Source organism: Rhagoletis zephyria, unplaced genomic scaffold, assembly GCF_001687245.7.
Source record: "Rhagoletis zephyria isolate East Lansing unplaced genomic scaffold, Rhagoletis_zephyria_1.1 Rzeph_scaffold_00254, whole genome shotgun sequence".
In the NCBI taxonomy this organism is placed as follows: Eukaryota; Metazoa; Arthropoda; class Insecta; order Diptera; family Tephritidae; genus Rhagoletis; species Rhagoletis zephyria.
The window spans coordinates 285,493-301,495 of NW_016157338.1; the positions used below are offsets into that span (position 1 = coordinate 285,493).

General features: G+C 35.9%; 1 protein-coding gene across 1 annotated transcript in view; it reads right to left on the bottom strand.

Moving 5' to 3' along the window:
- The window catches only part of LOC108358424 (retinal homeobox protein Rx-like), a 122,051-nt gene that overhangs the window by 65,139 nt on the left and 40,909 nt on the right, over positions 1–16,003 (bottom strand). The window contains exon 4 of the mRNA XM_017609753.1: positions 9,351–9,559. Within this exon, the coding sequence (XP_017465242.1) occupies positions 9,351–9,559 (209 nt within the window). The remainder of the gene's footprint in view (positions 1–9,350; positions 9,560–16,003) is intronic.

The window sequence follows — 16,003 nt, forward strand, 5'->3', positions numbered from 1 at the left end:
CATTTAGCCAACTAGTAAGCACCGGCAGTCAATTTTAAAGGACACACAGTCATGAACAATGCGTTGTGAGTGAGAAGTTGGCCATCGCCTGCGAACAGCCGCCGACACTCAAAAATTCCTTAAGGGTGGCAATTTTGAAATTTATGGCTGGCAATCGCGATGTGATGTCCTGTCAGCGAAAAACCACACACACACACACACTTATATACATATATCGCAGCATGTCCTGGCTGGCGGTGAGCACACGAAAGCATCAGCCATTAAAATGCTTAATTATAAATTCGCAAACGTATACACTTTTTCCTCAGCTCTTTTTTTTTGGCTTGCTTAACTTGCCTTCATTTTACTGTCTTTTCTGCGCGCTCTTTCTTCTGCTTAAAACCTAATAAATGCAACCATGGTGAGTGTCGTTCGAATGTTCAGCTGTGGTTGTGTAGCTGATGTCGGTAACCGCCGCGTCATCGTAATTAAATAATGAAGACATTGTTTGCGCAAATAATGTGCGAGAAAAAGCAAGAGTAGTATGAGAAATACCCAACAAACCACACAAATTTAAGCTCAAAAACGACACTAAATTGTGTCTGAAACTCCAAACTCGCAGGGTAAATGCTATCAATCTAATAATTCGAAGGAGGAACATGTCTAAATAGCTAACAGACCCATATCCTCTAGGCCTAGAACCGCCGGCAGCAATCTTCTCGAGAGTGAAAGCTTCCCTAGCTTCGCGGAAAGAGATTTTTCAAAATATGCAGCGATAACACCACTAAATACTCTAAGAGATCTACGGTTCACAAGTTACAAGCAACAAGCGCTTTTAATGACATCGCCAGATATTATCTGAATCCACGTGTTCTTAACTACAAACTCAGACCAAGTTCACTTGGACATCGGCAAGGCTAAAACTTTCAAAGACTTTCTGCAGAACTTAGCAAAGCAAATTGGTAATAAAACAACCGAAAACCGCAATTGTACGCTTGCAGACTGAGGTCATCAACTGAGATAGATAAAAATCATAGTTTGATTCGACTACTGCAAGCAGGTAAAAATGGCGTGGGCAGCTCCTTTTTCTGAATGTTTTTGAGGTCCTATCACTACCGTCGTTAAAGTACTATATGGTCTTACGTGCACATCATCTTGGTACTTAAACCTGAAAACTACAGACTAATCCTGGTCTTACCTTGCAAAAAGTGTAAACACAAAGCTAAAGATGGAGATGAAGACGAAGCTGATAGCGAATTTCCTGCCATTGACAATATACAAAATATTCTCATCTTCGTCTTCACTACGCACTATGATAACTTTTTTACAAATGCATTTGATTAAAGTTGCAGTGATTTTCGTATTCGGCTTCAGCTTCGTCTTCATGTTCGTCTGCACCTCTTCTCTGTTTTCAACCTAAGTGTCGGCACTACAGAGCAACCACCAAGAAGCGAAGATACAATCACAAAGTCAACTGCCCTAATGACGTCTCAATTGCTTCTCCTTAATAATAATAATAATAATAATAATAATAATAGATTGGCGCTTACACATATATTAGTGTTAGGACGAGCTTCTCCTCCAATTTGTGGCGTGCGTCTTGATGTTGTCCCACAAAGAGGAGTGACCTACAGTTTTACACCGACTCCGAATGGCGATTGTATTTTTATGAGAAGCTGTTTTTCATGCCACAAATACACTCGGAGGTTTGCCATTGCCTGCCGAGGGACAACCGCTGATAAGAAATAAACCTTTTTTCTATATTTTTTTGCGATGTTGCTTTGGCCATGGTTTGAACCCAGGTGCTGCGGAGTGGAAGCGCGCACTGCTTAACAATACTCCACAGCGGTTCTCCTTAACACTGTTAATTACTGGGTCGTTAGTTTTGAGCGTAGCAAGTACTGAGGAGTTGTAGGGTGCCGAATATAGGCAAGATTCGTTGGGTCGTCCTTTCACTAGGAAATATACGTGTATATTTGCAGCGTGCGGGTAAGGCGAGAGAATATAGTACCTAAAGTAAGGCATGCATACAATAAATATCGACAAAAGTCCACTTGGTGTGTGTGTCCCGAATGGCATTCGTGCGTCCGGGTAGTAGGAGGATGACGGTAAAAAACCCTCTGAAATTCCCGGACGTGCTCTCCAGCTTCCGTGCCCAAAATTCGGGGGTTGACACCAAGCACTGGCGCCTAATCTCTCACAAAAAGGGTAGCAACCGAGAAGTGGCTACTATGATTGTGAAGATGGGCCAGGTCTCAGTGGATACCATCGGATCAAGGTACGGAAATCGCTTGAGTCTGGCTAACCTTGCTGCAGACAAAACCACACATAACAGTCATTCAGGAGCTCTGGGTGTTGAAACAAAAACCCTGTGAACTGAGTGGGTTACGTAGTGCCAACATCCTATAAGACGAAAACTTGGTCAGACTATGCTTATAATATTGTGTCGGTAACGTCGGTAAAGATGTTTTTGTGGAGATTACTGTTAACATATATATAGATGGTGAAAACGGTCCTAAGTCAGCCTCCACCTAAGCAGGCAGCCATCCTAGCCTAACCTAATCACCGGAAACCTAATTAGCCTCAACCGATTGTGCCTTATTGGTCTACTACCAAACACAAATTATTTGCTCTCGCTCGAGGACATTGAAACATCGAAGCGCATCCCGTGCGAATGTTTTGAACTCGGCTAGACAAAATGGAGCCTGTAATTGCGTAATTCGTTAACCAAGCCGCGCTCAGCACTCTCTACAAAAAAATAACGGAAAGGTGGCGACTGTTTCTATACCAAAGATCATATAGAACTACTGGCGGTTAATTTTCCCTCTTTCCGAATGCAGCACATGGTGAAAGAAGATTGAAAATGGTATTAAAAGCGCCACCAGCGACTAAGTATTTCGACAGCATGTGCGGCGAGGTGGTACTATAGAAAATACTTAGTTAAGGACTTTGTGTTTCCCTAAGACAAGAGGTGAGTGGGATTTCATTGTTTTTCTTTATAAATTCATATTAGGTTTAGCTTCGTCATATGAGGCCATTTTCTCCTCGTCTCAGGAAGCTGTGGAAATGCAATTTGTCGGCTCGGAAACACCGTAAGAATTTCCTTAATGAAATAACGAGCTCATTTTTTTCGCTCACAGCAAATGCGCTTTTGTTTTTTGCTAGCATGAAGCCATTGCCTATAGTATTCATGCAATTTTTGCTTTTCGCTTGACAATGCGAAAATCCATTATGGACACAAAAAAAAATGTTCAAGTGCTTGGTTAGCTGGCTGGCTGCTGGTTGATTAACCATTTACTTATTTACGGCCCACACCCGTAAAATATTCCACAATAATCGTAATATGGTGCCTCCGTCACCCATTTATTTGGCTGTGTTCGTTCCCCCGCCCTTTATGCCTTTTTCGCGCTTTTTCACTCTATATATGTATATATATAATCTGCCTCACTCTCACACTACTAAGTGCCCACTTAATAACTGTTGATTTTTTCCCAATTTTTTTTTTATTTTTTTGCTTCAGCCTCTTCAATGGCTGTGAAATTGCCTATTAAATATGGGCGTAATTTCATGCATATCGATGCAAGTGAGAAATTGCACGAGTGTAGACGAGTATGCGCATGTAAGTGCCTGCAGCAGTTTTTATTGTTCATGTGCATGAGTAGTATAAATGTACATATATGTTATGTAGTTATATATTGGTATTCGCATGCCACATCCTCAACACAGACTTCGTAATTACCATTCACACCCTTAAACGAGAGCAAAACAATGTCAGCCAACCACTCAATGCACAATTTGCATTTTGCAAGACGAAATGGAAATTTAAAAATTAAAATAAATACAAGTTTTTTTTTTTGAGTAAAACGTTAGGTCGATAAAATTTGGAAACTATAGAAATTTCGTCCTTCAGTGCTCTTGGGATTTAAACTCCAGTTAAACCTTTATTTGTGTTTTAGATCGTCAAAAGGCAAGAAAAAGGAATATCACAGAGCCCTCGCTTTCCTGAAACGCTTGGTGATTTTTCGTGTTTTATCGAAACTTTTAATTTTGGAGGGATCTTTGTGGAACCCTTTAAGATTTTTTCTAAGGCTTTTTGGTCAACTTTTGGATTTTTTTGTTGAAGTTGTGGGAATTATTTCTGCAATTTTTTGCTGATATATATCTGGACTTTTTCCCGATTTTCCGCGATTTTCTCGGGTTCGCGAGTTTTCCGAATTTTTTTACCAACTATTTTGCTATTGCAATTTGGAGTTCTTAGGCTTTTTTTCGAAAGTTTTTGGTATTTTACGTGATATAATTTTAGAGACTTTTGAACAGTTTTGGATATTTTCGAACGTTTTTGGTATATTTCATGTTTTATAACTCGGGATTTTGTCAGCATTGTCGAGTTTGCTTTTCGGGGTTTTCGTAATTTTTCCGCAACTTTTCAGAATTTTTCGGATTTTTGGGAAGTTTTCTGATCCAATTTATTTGTTTTTAATCTGATCCTTGCTTTCTATAAATGTCTCATAAATGTATGTGCTTGTCGGATTTTTAGGAACTGTTTTGATGTTTAGGCTTTTCTTCATGGTATAGGAGTTTTTGGTATATTTCGTATTTTATAACATGGGTTATTACCAGTTTTTCCGAGTTTGTTTTTCGAATTTTTTTCTGGTTTTTCGTATTTTATCCCTCAGGATCTTGTCAGTATTGTCGAGTTTATTTCACGCGCTTTTTCGCAATTTTTCCGGTACTTTTCAGAACTTCTCGTTATTCAGGTCCAATTTTTTTATTTTTTTTTGTACTTTTTATTTATATACTGTTTTTATACGAATTTTTGAGTTATTTTCGTAACTATTTTGATGTTACATTTTGGGGATATTCCGAATTTTTCAGGGGCCGCTTATGCTCTTTTTATAAGGATTTCTTGATATTCTTCGTCTTATACTTTTTGGAACTTTTAAACATAATAATACTAGATTGTCGCGTACACGTGGTTTCAGACAGGGCGACTATCTTTCTGATGTCGGAGAAAATAATAAGAGCTGCAGAACTGAACCGCTGAGGAACAATTTACTACAGGAGCGTGCAATTTCTGGCTTATGCCGACGACATCGACATCATCGGTAAAAAAAACCGCGAAGTCTGTTCTGCCTTGTCCAAGTTGGATAGGGAAGCAAAGCGAATGGATCTGGTGGTAAACGAGGACAAGACGAAGCATCTCCTGTCATCAAACAAACAGTCAGCACAGTCGCGCCTTGGCACCCACGTCAATGTTGACAGTTACATTTTCGAGAAAGTAGAGAATTTCATTTAGTTGGGAACCAGCATTAACACCGATAATAATGTCAGCGTTGAAATCCAACGCAGAATCACTCTTGCCAACAAGTGCTACTTTGGGCTGAGTAGGCAATTGAGAAGTAAAGTNGCATTAACACCGATAATAATGTCAGCATTGAAATCCAACGTAGAATCACTCTTGCCAACAAGTGCTACTTTGGACTGAGTAGGCAATTCAGGAGTAAAGTCCTCTCTCGTCGTACGAAAACCACGCTCTATAAGTCACTCATCATGCCTGGGCTGGTGTGTGGCGCGGAGGCATGGTCAATGACAACATCCGATGAGGCGGCTCTTTGAGTGTTCGAGAGAAAGATGTTGCGGAAAATTTACGGGCCATTACGCGTTGGCGACGGCGAGTACCGCAGACGATGGAACGATGAGCGGTATGAGCTTTACAACGACATGGACATAATGCAGCGAATTAAAATACAGCGGCTCCTTAAAATACAGCGGGTGGCTTGGCCACGTCGTTCGAATGGACAGCGACGCTCCAGCTGTGAAAGTATTCAACTCGGAACCCGCTGGTGGTAGCAGAGGAAGAGGAAGGCCCCCACTGCGATGGAAAGATCAGGTGGAGAAGGACTTAGCTTCACTTGGCGTTTCCAATTGGCGTCAGTTGGCACAGAAGAGAAACGACGGGCGTGCTTCGCTGAACTCGGCCAAAATCGCTTAGGCGGTTACAGCGCCAAATAAGAAAAGGAAGAAGAGAAGAGATTGTCGCGTACACATACATATGTTAGTGTTTTGCCGAACTTATCCTCCAATTTGTAGCGTGCGCCTTGATGTAGTCACACAAAGCGGAGGGACCTACAGTTTTACGCCGACTCCGAACGGCGATTGTATTTTTATGGGAAGCCGTTTTTCATGGCTGAAATGCACGCGGAGGTTTGCCATTGAATGCCGAGGGGCGACCGCTGTTAAGAAAAAATCTTTTTCTATATTTTTTGTTTGCAATGTATGTCGCATTGACCAGGGCTTGAACCCAGGCCCTGCGGAGTGGCAGCGCGCACTGTCAACTACTACACCACAGCGGCCGCCTATTTTATATCTCGGGTTATATTATTATTTAACGAAATTTTTTTCCGATTTTCGTATTATCTATACTTTTTTTCTGAACGGATGATCGAAAAGATTTACGTCGCTTATATTAAATGTACTTTGCTCATAAATTAGGAGTGAGCCCTAAATAAAAATACTATGTCCGGATTATATAAAATTAAACTAAAAAGTTCAAAATAAAATAATGTAAAAAAAATCATTTTTAAAAACAAGCTTTTATTTACCAGGTACAATCAAAGGAATAAAAAAAATGGTGTAATAAAGGATTTTGTAGCAAGAAACGTTTCTCAAAACTGCACTAAAATGAATAAAATAAAATAACCTAAGATTTCGTTAAAGTCAATAAAAAATCTTAGCTTACTTTATTTTATTCATTTTAGTCAGTTTTAACGAAAGTTTCTTGCTAAAAAATCCTTTGTTACACCATTTTACTTATTCCTCCATTCCCGCCCAACCGACATGAGGGGCGCCATCCGCTTGACGTACGGAACCTTTTTTTTTTTTTTGGTGCCGAGTCGTGGAAACAGGATTTTATTAATGGAACTAACTTTTCGCGTTTTAACAAATCCGTAAAAAGCACTTAACTTACCAATGGTAAATGCAAAAAACGATTTGATTTTTTAATCACTAAAATGCTTTGGACTTCCTTATTCAGGTGCGTTTAAACGAATATGTACCGGTTTACAATGATTTAAATATTATAACAACGAAAACAAATTGCTGCTTACAATATAAACTGCCGATAGTTTGACGAACAATATGAGTTAGAATTTGTTGTGAGTAATCCATTGAGAATGGAGAGAGAAGGTAGCAAACTTAAAATCAAGAGGGCGTTTAACGGAATGTATGCCACAGTATCTAGGAACTGTTAAAGGCGGCTCGGCTTTAATGGCTTGAACACTCGATTAAGGTTTCGAAATTTTCGAGGAGACAAATAACACACATCCGCCAAATCTATGCAGTTATCTAACCCGATTTTTCACATATCGAAATCACTACAGGCTTTTAAAATCGAATTTTTATCAACGAAAATTTCACAGGGCCACACACTTTTATTGAGCCAACCGAGAGAACCAATGCAGGAACGTAATATCACAACAAATGCAAATATTCGACTAAATTGGGGTGTGTAAATGAGAATGCAGTCAAGGGGCAGTTGAAAAAATGCGAACAAATTATGAAATAAATATAAAGATGTTTTTTATATATAAATATACCTACACATTCACGTTTATGTGTACAAATGCACTTTTGCAATGGCAACAGGATGTGGAAGAGGTGTGAAAGATCAGCGCAGAAAAATCCAAACAAGCAAAATTTCAAAATGAGCTCGAGCGATTGTTGACAGAAAGAAGGACGAGAAAAAAAAACCGAGACAAAAAATAATTTGAGGCATAAATAAAACAATGCTTTTAAGCGCAGAAGGGAAGTGTGAAAAAATTTATAATTTTTTTTTTGCAAATACATACATACTATACATGTGTATGTGGAGTGTGAATAAAGCCGGAGCGTAGACAATGGGATGAGGCAATCGAAAAGGATTTAGTTCATAGCTGCAGGCAATTCCATGTAGATTTTTAGAAGCCTGATTTAAAAGCCTATGCTCGTAATTTTTGTGCTTATGAGTGTACATTCATATAAGAATTCACTATAAAAACCTATATTCAAATAAGCAATGTTTGTTTGTATGTAATTTGGCGTTGCGCGTGGAATTTTATTGTCTTCAAAGTAAATTAGTTAAAGCCTGTATTCAAAGAAAAGTATCGAATTACTTGATTGTTTTGTATTTTTGTTTGAAGAAATAAAAAATGAATGCTTCACTTTGAGATACTCTTGCCTAGAATACAGAATAGAACAGCCTGACGAAAAGCGTTCAAAAAATATGCTTAGTTGCAACTGGTAGTGGCCTCAATGCATTGTTACATGCCTAGCGAATCGAAGAAAGAAAGGCCTGAATTGTAAAATTAGTACACGTGAATTTAAAAAGTCTTTCGCAAGACAAATGAAAGAGATACTTGGTTCGAAAGACTTTTGTTAATCTAGCACAAAAGTTTTAGAAAAAAAACTTTCCTTTAATTTATTTATTTTTCTTAATTTTATCTTTTTTATTTTTTTTTAGCTTTATTTGCTTTTAATTTTCAGATTTTGTTGTTCAAAAAATAATTTTTCTTTTAATTTTATTTAATTTTTCCTTTTTTAATTATATTTGTTTTTCTGTTGTTAATTTCACATTCTTTTAATTTTTAAATTTTTTTTAAAGAAAAATATGTTTTTCTTTCAATTAATTTTTAAGATCTTACTTTATTTTTTGTTTCTTATAATTTAATTTTCTTTCCATTTTTAGATTTTGTTATAGAAATATTTAAATATTTAATATTTATTTTTTTTTTACTTTTAAGTATCATTTTCCTCTTTTTTGATTTATTTTATTTTTCAATTCAATTTTGGATTTTATTGTTTTAAAAAGAAAAAAAATATAAATACATTTATTTTTATATAATTTTTAAAAATATTTTTATTTATTTTTTGCTTTATTTTTATCTTATTTTTTAATTTTTTTAATTTTCTTTTATTTATTAGTTTTTATTGTTTTTTGAAAAGAAAACAAATAAATATATATTTTAAATTTATTTTAATTTTTAAAAAAACTTATTGCTAAAAGTTCAATAGCATAACGCTAATACCTCTACGTTGGCAGCTATTTCAATTAGTCTTTCGAAAGACGGTAAAGGGCTTTCAAGATAGTTGCCAGAATAGACAATTGACTTACATACGAAAGGCTATTGTCTTGTGGTGAGTTGAAAGACAGTTGCCAGAATTGTCCTGTAATTTAAAGGCTTATCTTCAAAGCAAGTAACTCCCTAATCGGATTCAACAACATGCAATTAAATAGTTTCTTGAAAAAATTGCATTGTAACTGCTTGTACACAAAAATTAGTAAGTATTATTTTTTTATTAAATAATTGGCGTTAGAAAATTTCTATTTCACTCACCTGTATCCGATCCTCAGGTAACTCGGTTTTTAGCGAGAGCATTTCGCGTGCATACACATCTGGATAGTGTGCTTCTTTGAAGGCCTCTTCGAGTTTTTCCAATTGATATGATGTGAAAATTGTGCGACTATGACGACGTTTCTTCTTCTTTTTCTTACCACCAAAACCATTTAGGCCATCGATGTTGAAATCTTTACTCGATAGTGGGCCTGAAAAATAAAAGAAAAATAAATATGTTTGAATTAGAATGGTAATAAAAATATTATAGTTAAATAAATATTTAGCAATTAATTGTGATGCCCTAGAAAATGTAGGAAATTCCATATTCGTATAAAGGTTTGAGAATCATCAGATAGCCCCGATCAGTTATTCCAGAATTTCAATGTAAGAATGCAAAGTTTTTAACAATTACTAGCAAGCTCTTCTCCGATTAAGTGATACTCATAAGAACGCGATATGCGAATAAGTAAAGTTAAGTACTTCTCAGGGAAAGTCCTGTATTCGAACTCAAAAAAATACTACTAAAGGTGGCTGCATATGCAGTTAATATACTGGTGGCTATATTGGGAGCCTTCTCCTCTACGAACACCGAAATCAAAGTTGCCTTTAGGTACCTCGAAAATTAAAAGTTTTGGCATATACACTTCTCCCTATCTCTCCTTTTGGATGTAAAATACCTAAGGATCGTATATAATGCCACTTTTTACTGGATGATTAACGTTGAAGTGAGTAAGAAAGCATACCTGATTTCACATTCTTAAAACAGCGATGGGCAGAGAGAGCTTTTACTCTGCACGCGCCTATACAAAATTTATAGAAAGCTTAAAAGCGCTTTGCCTGCGGGCAAGCCTGTGCCTATAACCGTCTCATAAAATTACTTTAGCAGAAATTGCAAAGCATGATATGTGGATTTATACCAGGGAAAACCAGAGAGAGAGCTTTTAAAAACGTTGGAAAATAACTTGACAGCGGTTTCAACAGCATAAAAACAGAAGCCTTCGGTAGGGCGTTAGAGAGCAGTACGCCATCCAGCAGTTTATACTTAATCAGAGGCATCAGCTCAGAGCTCAAGAGCAGATAAATCAACGCAATTATAAGCGCAAGGATATGTGAATAAGAAAGCTGATGGAATTTCGGAAAACGGAACTCGCAACCTTCATCTGCCGCGAAATATGTACTCGGGTGTTAGTCTCAACTCCAGGTTTATAGAAATAAGAGTAAGCTGAATGTCGAGGAAAAGGTAAAGAAAGATCTATTAACATACCATACCTGCAATGAAATGTTCGGGGAAAGACTGGGTATCGTTACCTTACGCCATTCATGATATTTATGTATAATTACCACAGTTACCCGGTCGATCATAGCTGATCGAGATCAAGCCTACTAGACAGCACTAATTAGAAGTAACAATCAGCAAATGAATCATCGCACTGCGAGCAGCGCACCTCAAGAAGCGCTGAATATGATCTTGCAGCAGAAAATGAACTCCTTAGATCTTTTGTGCCTTTATTTTCAAGGTCCCTATACGATTTCCAACTAGAGAAGATTTGGAAATTAGGCTACTGATTTAAAAGCTTGCCACTACCATTCACACCGATGGTGCACAGATGAAAAAAGAGTCGGCGCAGATCTCTACTGATGGCGAAAATACAGCTTGTCTAATAGAGAACCGTAAGAAACCATTAGGGGAAAGACGATTCATTGTCTTCTTTGGCAGCCAAGCAACACCGAAAGCACAATGATCCAAAATAACAAACTCGAGAATTAATTAGAAGTGTCGCTTGTCGCTGGTTCATGTCAAAGTCATAATTTTCTGGTTCGGCGGCCATCGATAATTAGAAGAAACGAAAAAGCCGATGGCTGAGTTATCTATACGCGGCTTGGACGTGAAAATAAGCGTGGTGGATAAATCCCTGCAGCCACCGATTTGTGATCTACCGAGAAAAATTATCGATTATACCATTAACAAACAATTGGCCCAAACGGAACCTATGAAGTCTCAAGGTCTTTAAGGCCGAAGTTTTGCAAGGAAAATATTGACGAATTCTTGAAGTGAAGGAATTCTGTGGCAAGCCAGCTATCCAGCGCAAAGTTTTTCACGGGTCTCACAGAAATAACGCAAGTAGAACAAGTGGACCTCTTCAAATTTATCTTGGTTAGCAAATAGTTCAAAAGACACTTACAAAGGACTCTCAAAATGGGCAAATACATATGTATCCGAGCGGAAATTGCAGGTTTGAGGCTCACTAATAGTTTCCTCGAAATTAGTTTAGAAATTTTTGGACATCGTCTTTGATGCCTGTTGAATGTTTTTTTCTTGTTTTGTTTTGACCAAGCAAAATAAGCCAAAACGGATTCCAAGTAGTTCATAAAAAAATTACGATTGAAATAAAATGCAGAGCAGCACACAGAAGAATTCTCAGGAAAATGTGAAATAGCTGCTATAAAGCATATAAATTCTAAAGCGGCAAAGAAAAAAGAAAAGAGGGAAGTTGGAAAACAATCAGCGCAGGAAAGATATCGTCGCAAGGCAGCCCGCGTAAAGCGCTGCTAAGTTGTCAAGACAAAATGTAGCCGTTGTGCATTGACAACTAATACCCACTTTACAAGCTGCAAATGATCAGCGCTGTCAAAAACGAATACACACGCGTACCTACAAAAAAAATGCTGTCATATCACTGAATGTTTACCATTTACCAATAACACTTGTCCTAAGTGCACTGCTGTCTAGCAAATTTGTTGCAACTTTTGCAATGACGACACGCAAAACATTTGCAGCAAATGCTATTTAGCGCATTTGGAAAGCTGAAGCGCCATTTAAGAGTAAAAGAAACATACCTACACGCATACTGTAAGCCCATAGAAAAATACGCGTGCAATCATTCAAACACCCGGAAGATGCAAATCACAACGCAACTTTGAATGCGCAAACGCATCTTCAGTTTGATTTTTTCGACAATACTTGATTCTATTTTATTTGTAATTGGATATGCAAAAGAAAAAAAATTAAGGCAAAAATATTCACTTCTCTGGAAAATGTAGCTGCGTACATGTGCGCATGTGTGTGTGCGTGTTGGGGTCTTCTCACACCGATCGGTAAACCACTCAAGTACTTTTAAGTATGTTGCATGCAACTGTTGCACTTGCAGCATTCTTTTGCATATCGAATTACGTTCCCATGCGTGGAGAGCAGCGTGCAGACTTTACTCCTCTACTTCGCTTGCCTTAAAATCTGCTCATTTTTTATTTACGGTCTGGTTCTATTAGAGCCGTTTTTTCGGCAGTTAACACTCGATTTTCAGTAAAACAAAACTGAGAGTTAAGTTGTAACTTACATATTGATAAAAATAAACTCACTTTATAAAATGAGTCAATACACTAATTGCGTTACTTTTTTTTACAAAAGCGTAGAAAAATGTCTTAGTATATTTACGGTGACCAGATTTCTGCGGCCAAAAATCGGGACATTTTTAAAGCATCGAATCCGAACATACGATTTTAGTTTTAAAATAAGTCTTTTCATACAGTTTTGTATGAAACAAACAAAAATAACATGTAAATCAAAATTGCAAACTTTGTAGAACATTTATAAACAGGGACGGAAAATAATCAATATTCTTTAAATTTTAGCCAAAAAAACATCAACAAGTTGTATCGTCGTAAAATAATTTTAATTATACTCACGTGTTCGTACTGGGATTTAAAATGATTTTTAATTTTCGAGTTTGATCAATCAAGATTAAAAATAATAATTAATATTTGTGTTTTATTTTTTTCACACAAAGGAAACTAGTATTTTTACTCGATTTTTATTTTTTCGATCACAAATAATGATTATTTTACGAATTGTATTTTTTCGCTCGAAGATAATAATTATTATTGTGTTTTTTTCACTTAGGAGTAGAGGAAAAAATAAAAATCATAAGATAATCATTATTTGTAGTCGAACAAATAAAAATCAAATAATAATAATTATTATTTTTAAGCGAAAAATATAAAAATCATAAAATAATGAAAAACTTAAAAATAATGATTATCTCTGAGGGAAAAAATAAAAATCATAAAATAACCATTATTTGTAATCGAGAAAATAAAAATCAAATAATAATTATTATTTTTAAGCGAAAAATGTGAAAATCATAAAATAACGGTTAAATGCTGATTTAAGTTATTTTACTCATAATGATTACTGTCCCTGTTTATAAAAATCCGACGAATTTTAACAAATGTTGATCAAAATTTTAATCAGATTTTCTAGAACTCTTTGGAGTATGCAGTTTTGTAGCACATTAAATTTTTGTGTACCAAAGTGCAAGTTTGAAGTAGCTTGGACTTGATTTTTGGCAATTTTTTATTCGCGCATTTCCTTCCATACAAAGTAAGTTCAACAATTAATAGGTTCTTTCCCGTACGCAATGCGGCATCCCGCGGGTGCCCAAAATAGCCCAGAAATCATTCCCGTACTCAACAAAATGGGTAATAGAGAGCGAAAATTGGAACGTATTGGATCGTAAGTGTCTTCTTCTTCCTGTCCGAAACAGCTCGGACTTTTTCTCCGTGTAAAAATAGTTAAAGCGTAAAAGTGCATATCAGCTGTTATGTGTTTACATGTTGCCTGCATTTACTTGGTGCTTTTAAGGGATAGTGACGTATTTTCAATATTTTATATTCTTAAGATCAAATTTGTGAAGCAAAAATTCAATTTCCAAGAGTTTGCATTTAAGTGATAAAAACAAAAATAACGCGAATCAGCTAATTCCAGTGATGTCCTAAGTCAATACTTTTAAGTATTGATCGATATTCGGTACCGATTTAAAAAGTATCCAATACTCTCGATACTCGATACCGAAACATTTAGGTTTCAAATAAAAGCGCACATAGGCCAAAAATATGGAAAAAACGGTTCAGGTTCTATAAAAACCCGAATGTAGGAGCCAATAGAGCTTTTAATACGGATTCAAATGAAATACATATGTATATGTGTCGGTTCGAGGCCATAATACAGAGAACATTTTCGAATCGGCATCGGTTTTGTTGACGTATGATATGAAATATTTTTACGTCAACAAGTGCGATATCGATCCGTAACTTGTCGCTAACTAGTTACAGAATCTCCCCCCTGAAAGGCTTCTTCATCCGTAAAAGCATTTTTCTTGAACCTTGGATCAGCTAAGATTAAAACTGATAAACTAATATTTCTCTGTTGCGAAAAGCTCAAGTGTTTTAGACGATATCATATAAATTAGTAATTAAAGTTTTTTCTAAACTTGCAACGCATATAATGGGGAAGTTTCAATGTAAAGAATCGGTATCGGGTACCAAAACGGAAGTATTGGGTGCTGAAATCTTTTTTAAGTATTGGGTACTGAGTACTGGGTACCGAAAATTCCGCACATCACTAGCTGTTTCACAAATTCTGGGCACGAAATGTGGTTTTTTGCTTTCCCGTACTTCTGGATTATGTTCCATTTTTGAGAGCAAACTTTTCCGGATCCAGTCCGGATTGTTAGGGAAACAACCTAATATGTATGTAGATAATGAGCAACACCTTCCACAAAAAAATTTAAGAAAAATTAACGGCAGCAACTTTTTTAAGAAATCGAATTAAAAAGCTTAAAGTTTTGATGGAACTTTGTCGAATTTTGTTAATTTTTGTACAAAGTTTGAAATTTTCACTTACATGGTTTTTGTTAGATAACGAGCTACACTTTAATAAAAAAATAGCCAAAGAATGCTCAAATGTCTCTTCCCAATTTATATTTTCGCCACTGTATCTACAGCTTATATTTTTCATATCCATAATTATTTTTGAGGGAAATAGTGTCAGTTATTTTTTATAATTACACTTAATTAAAGTTTTTGTTAAAATTAACAAATAATTATATAAACCTTAAAAATATTTAGACAAGAATGATAGACTGCAATATACCGAAAGTATCAGTTTGACAAAATAAAACATAACCAAAGATCATAGAAAATAAGGATATATTATATTTTATGTCCTTTGGGATAACGAAAGTGCTGACACGTTTGTACGACAAATTGTGTTTGGGCCAGAGTAAAGGGAGACACTTATTAAATTAATAAAGAAAACACTTAAAATCGGGATTTAATTGGTACAAATATGAAAAACCGGGACACTTATACGTCCTGACTTTTAAAAAATATTCAGAGAGACAATTTTTTTTAAATCGTTACTGTCCCGCCAAAATCGGTACGAATCGTCACCGTAAGTATATTCCTACATAATTTTTTTTTCGCATTGTAATGTTGCTGTAAAAGTCTTCGGAAATGAGACCCATTAAAAATTAATTTAGAAAGAAACTTAAGGTCGCAAGAGTCCAGTAGACCATAAGTCTACTTTTTATGCCTAAACAATTTACCTAAATAAACCGAAAATGCAAGTCAATTGGTTCAAGCGATTTTATTACTTTAAATTTCGTATTCCGATGACAAAAAAAATATTATTAAAACGCGAAACGGTGGACAGAAGAACAGAAAAATTAAATAAAAATTAAAGTATATAGGTATTATTTCTCAAATAAAATTTTTTTTTTCAAATAAAAAATCACGTTTTTAGGAAATTTTTTAATGGCAACCTACGTACTAAATCATGACTCTCTTTAAGATATACAGACATACATGCAGCCTAG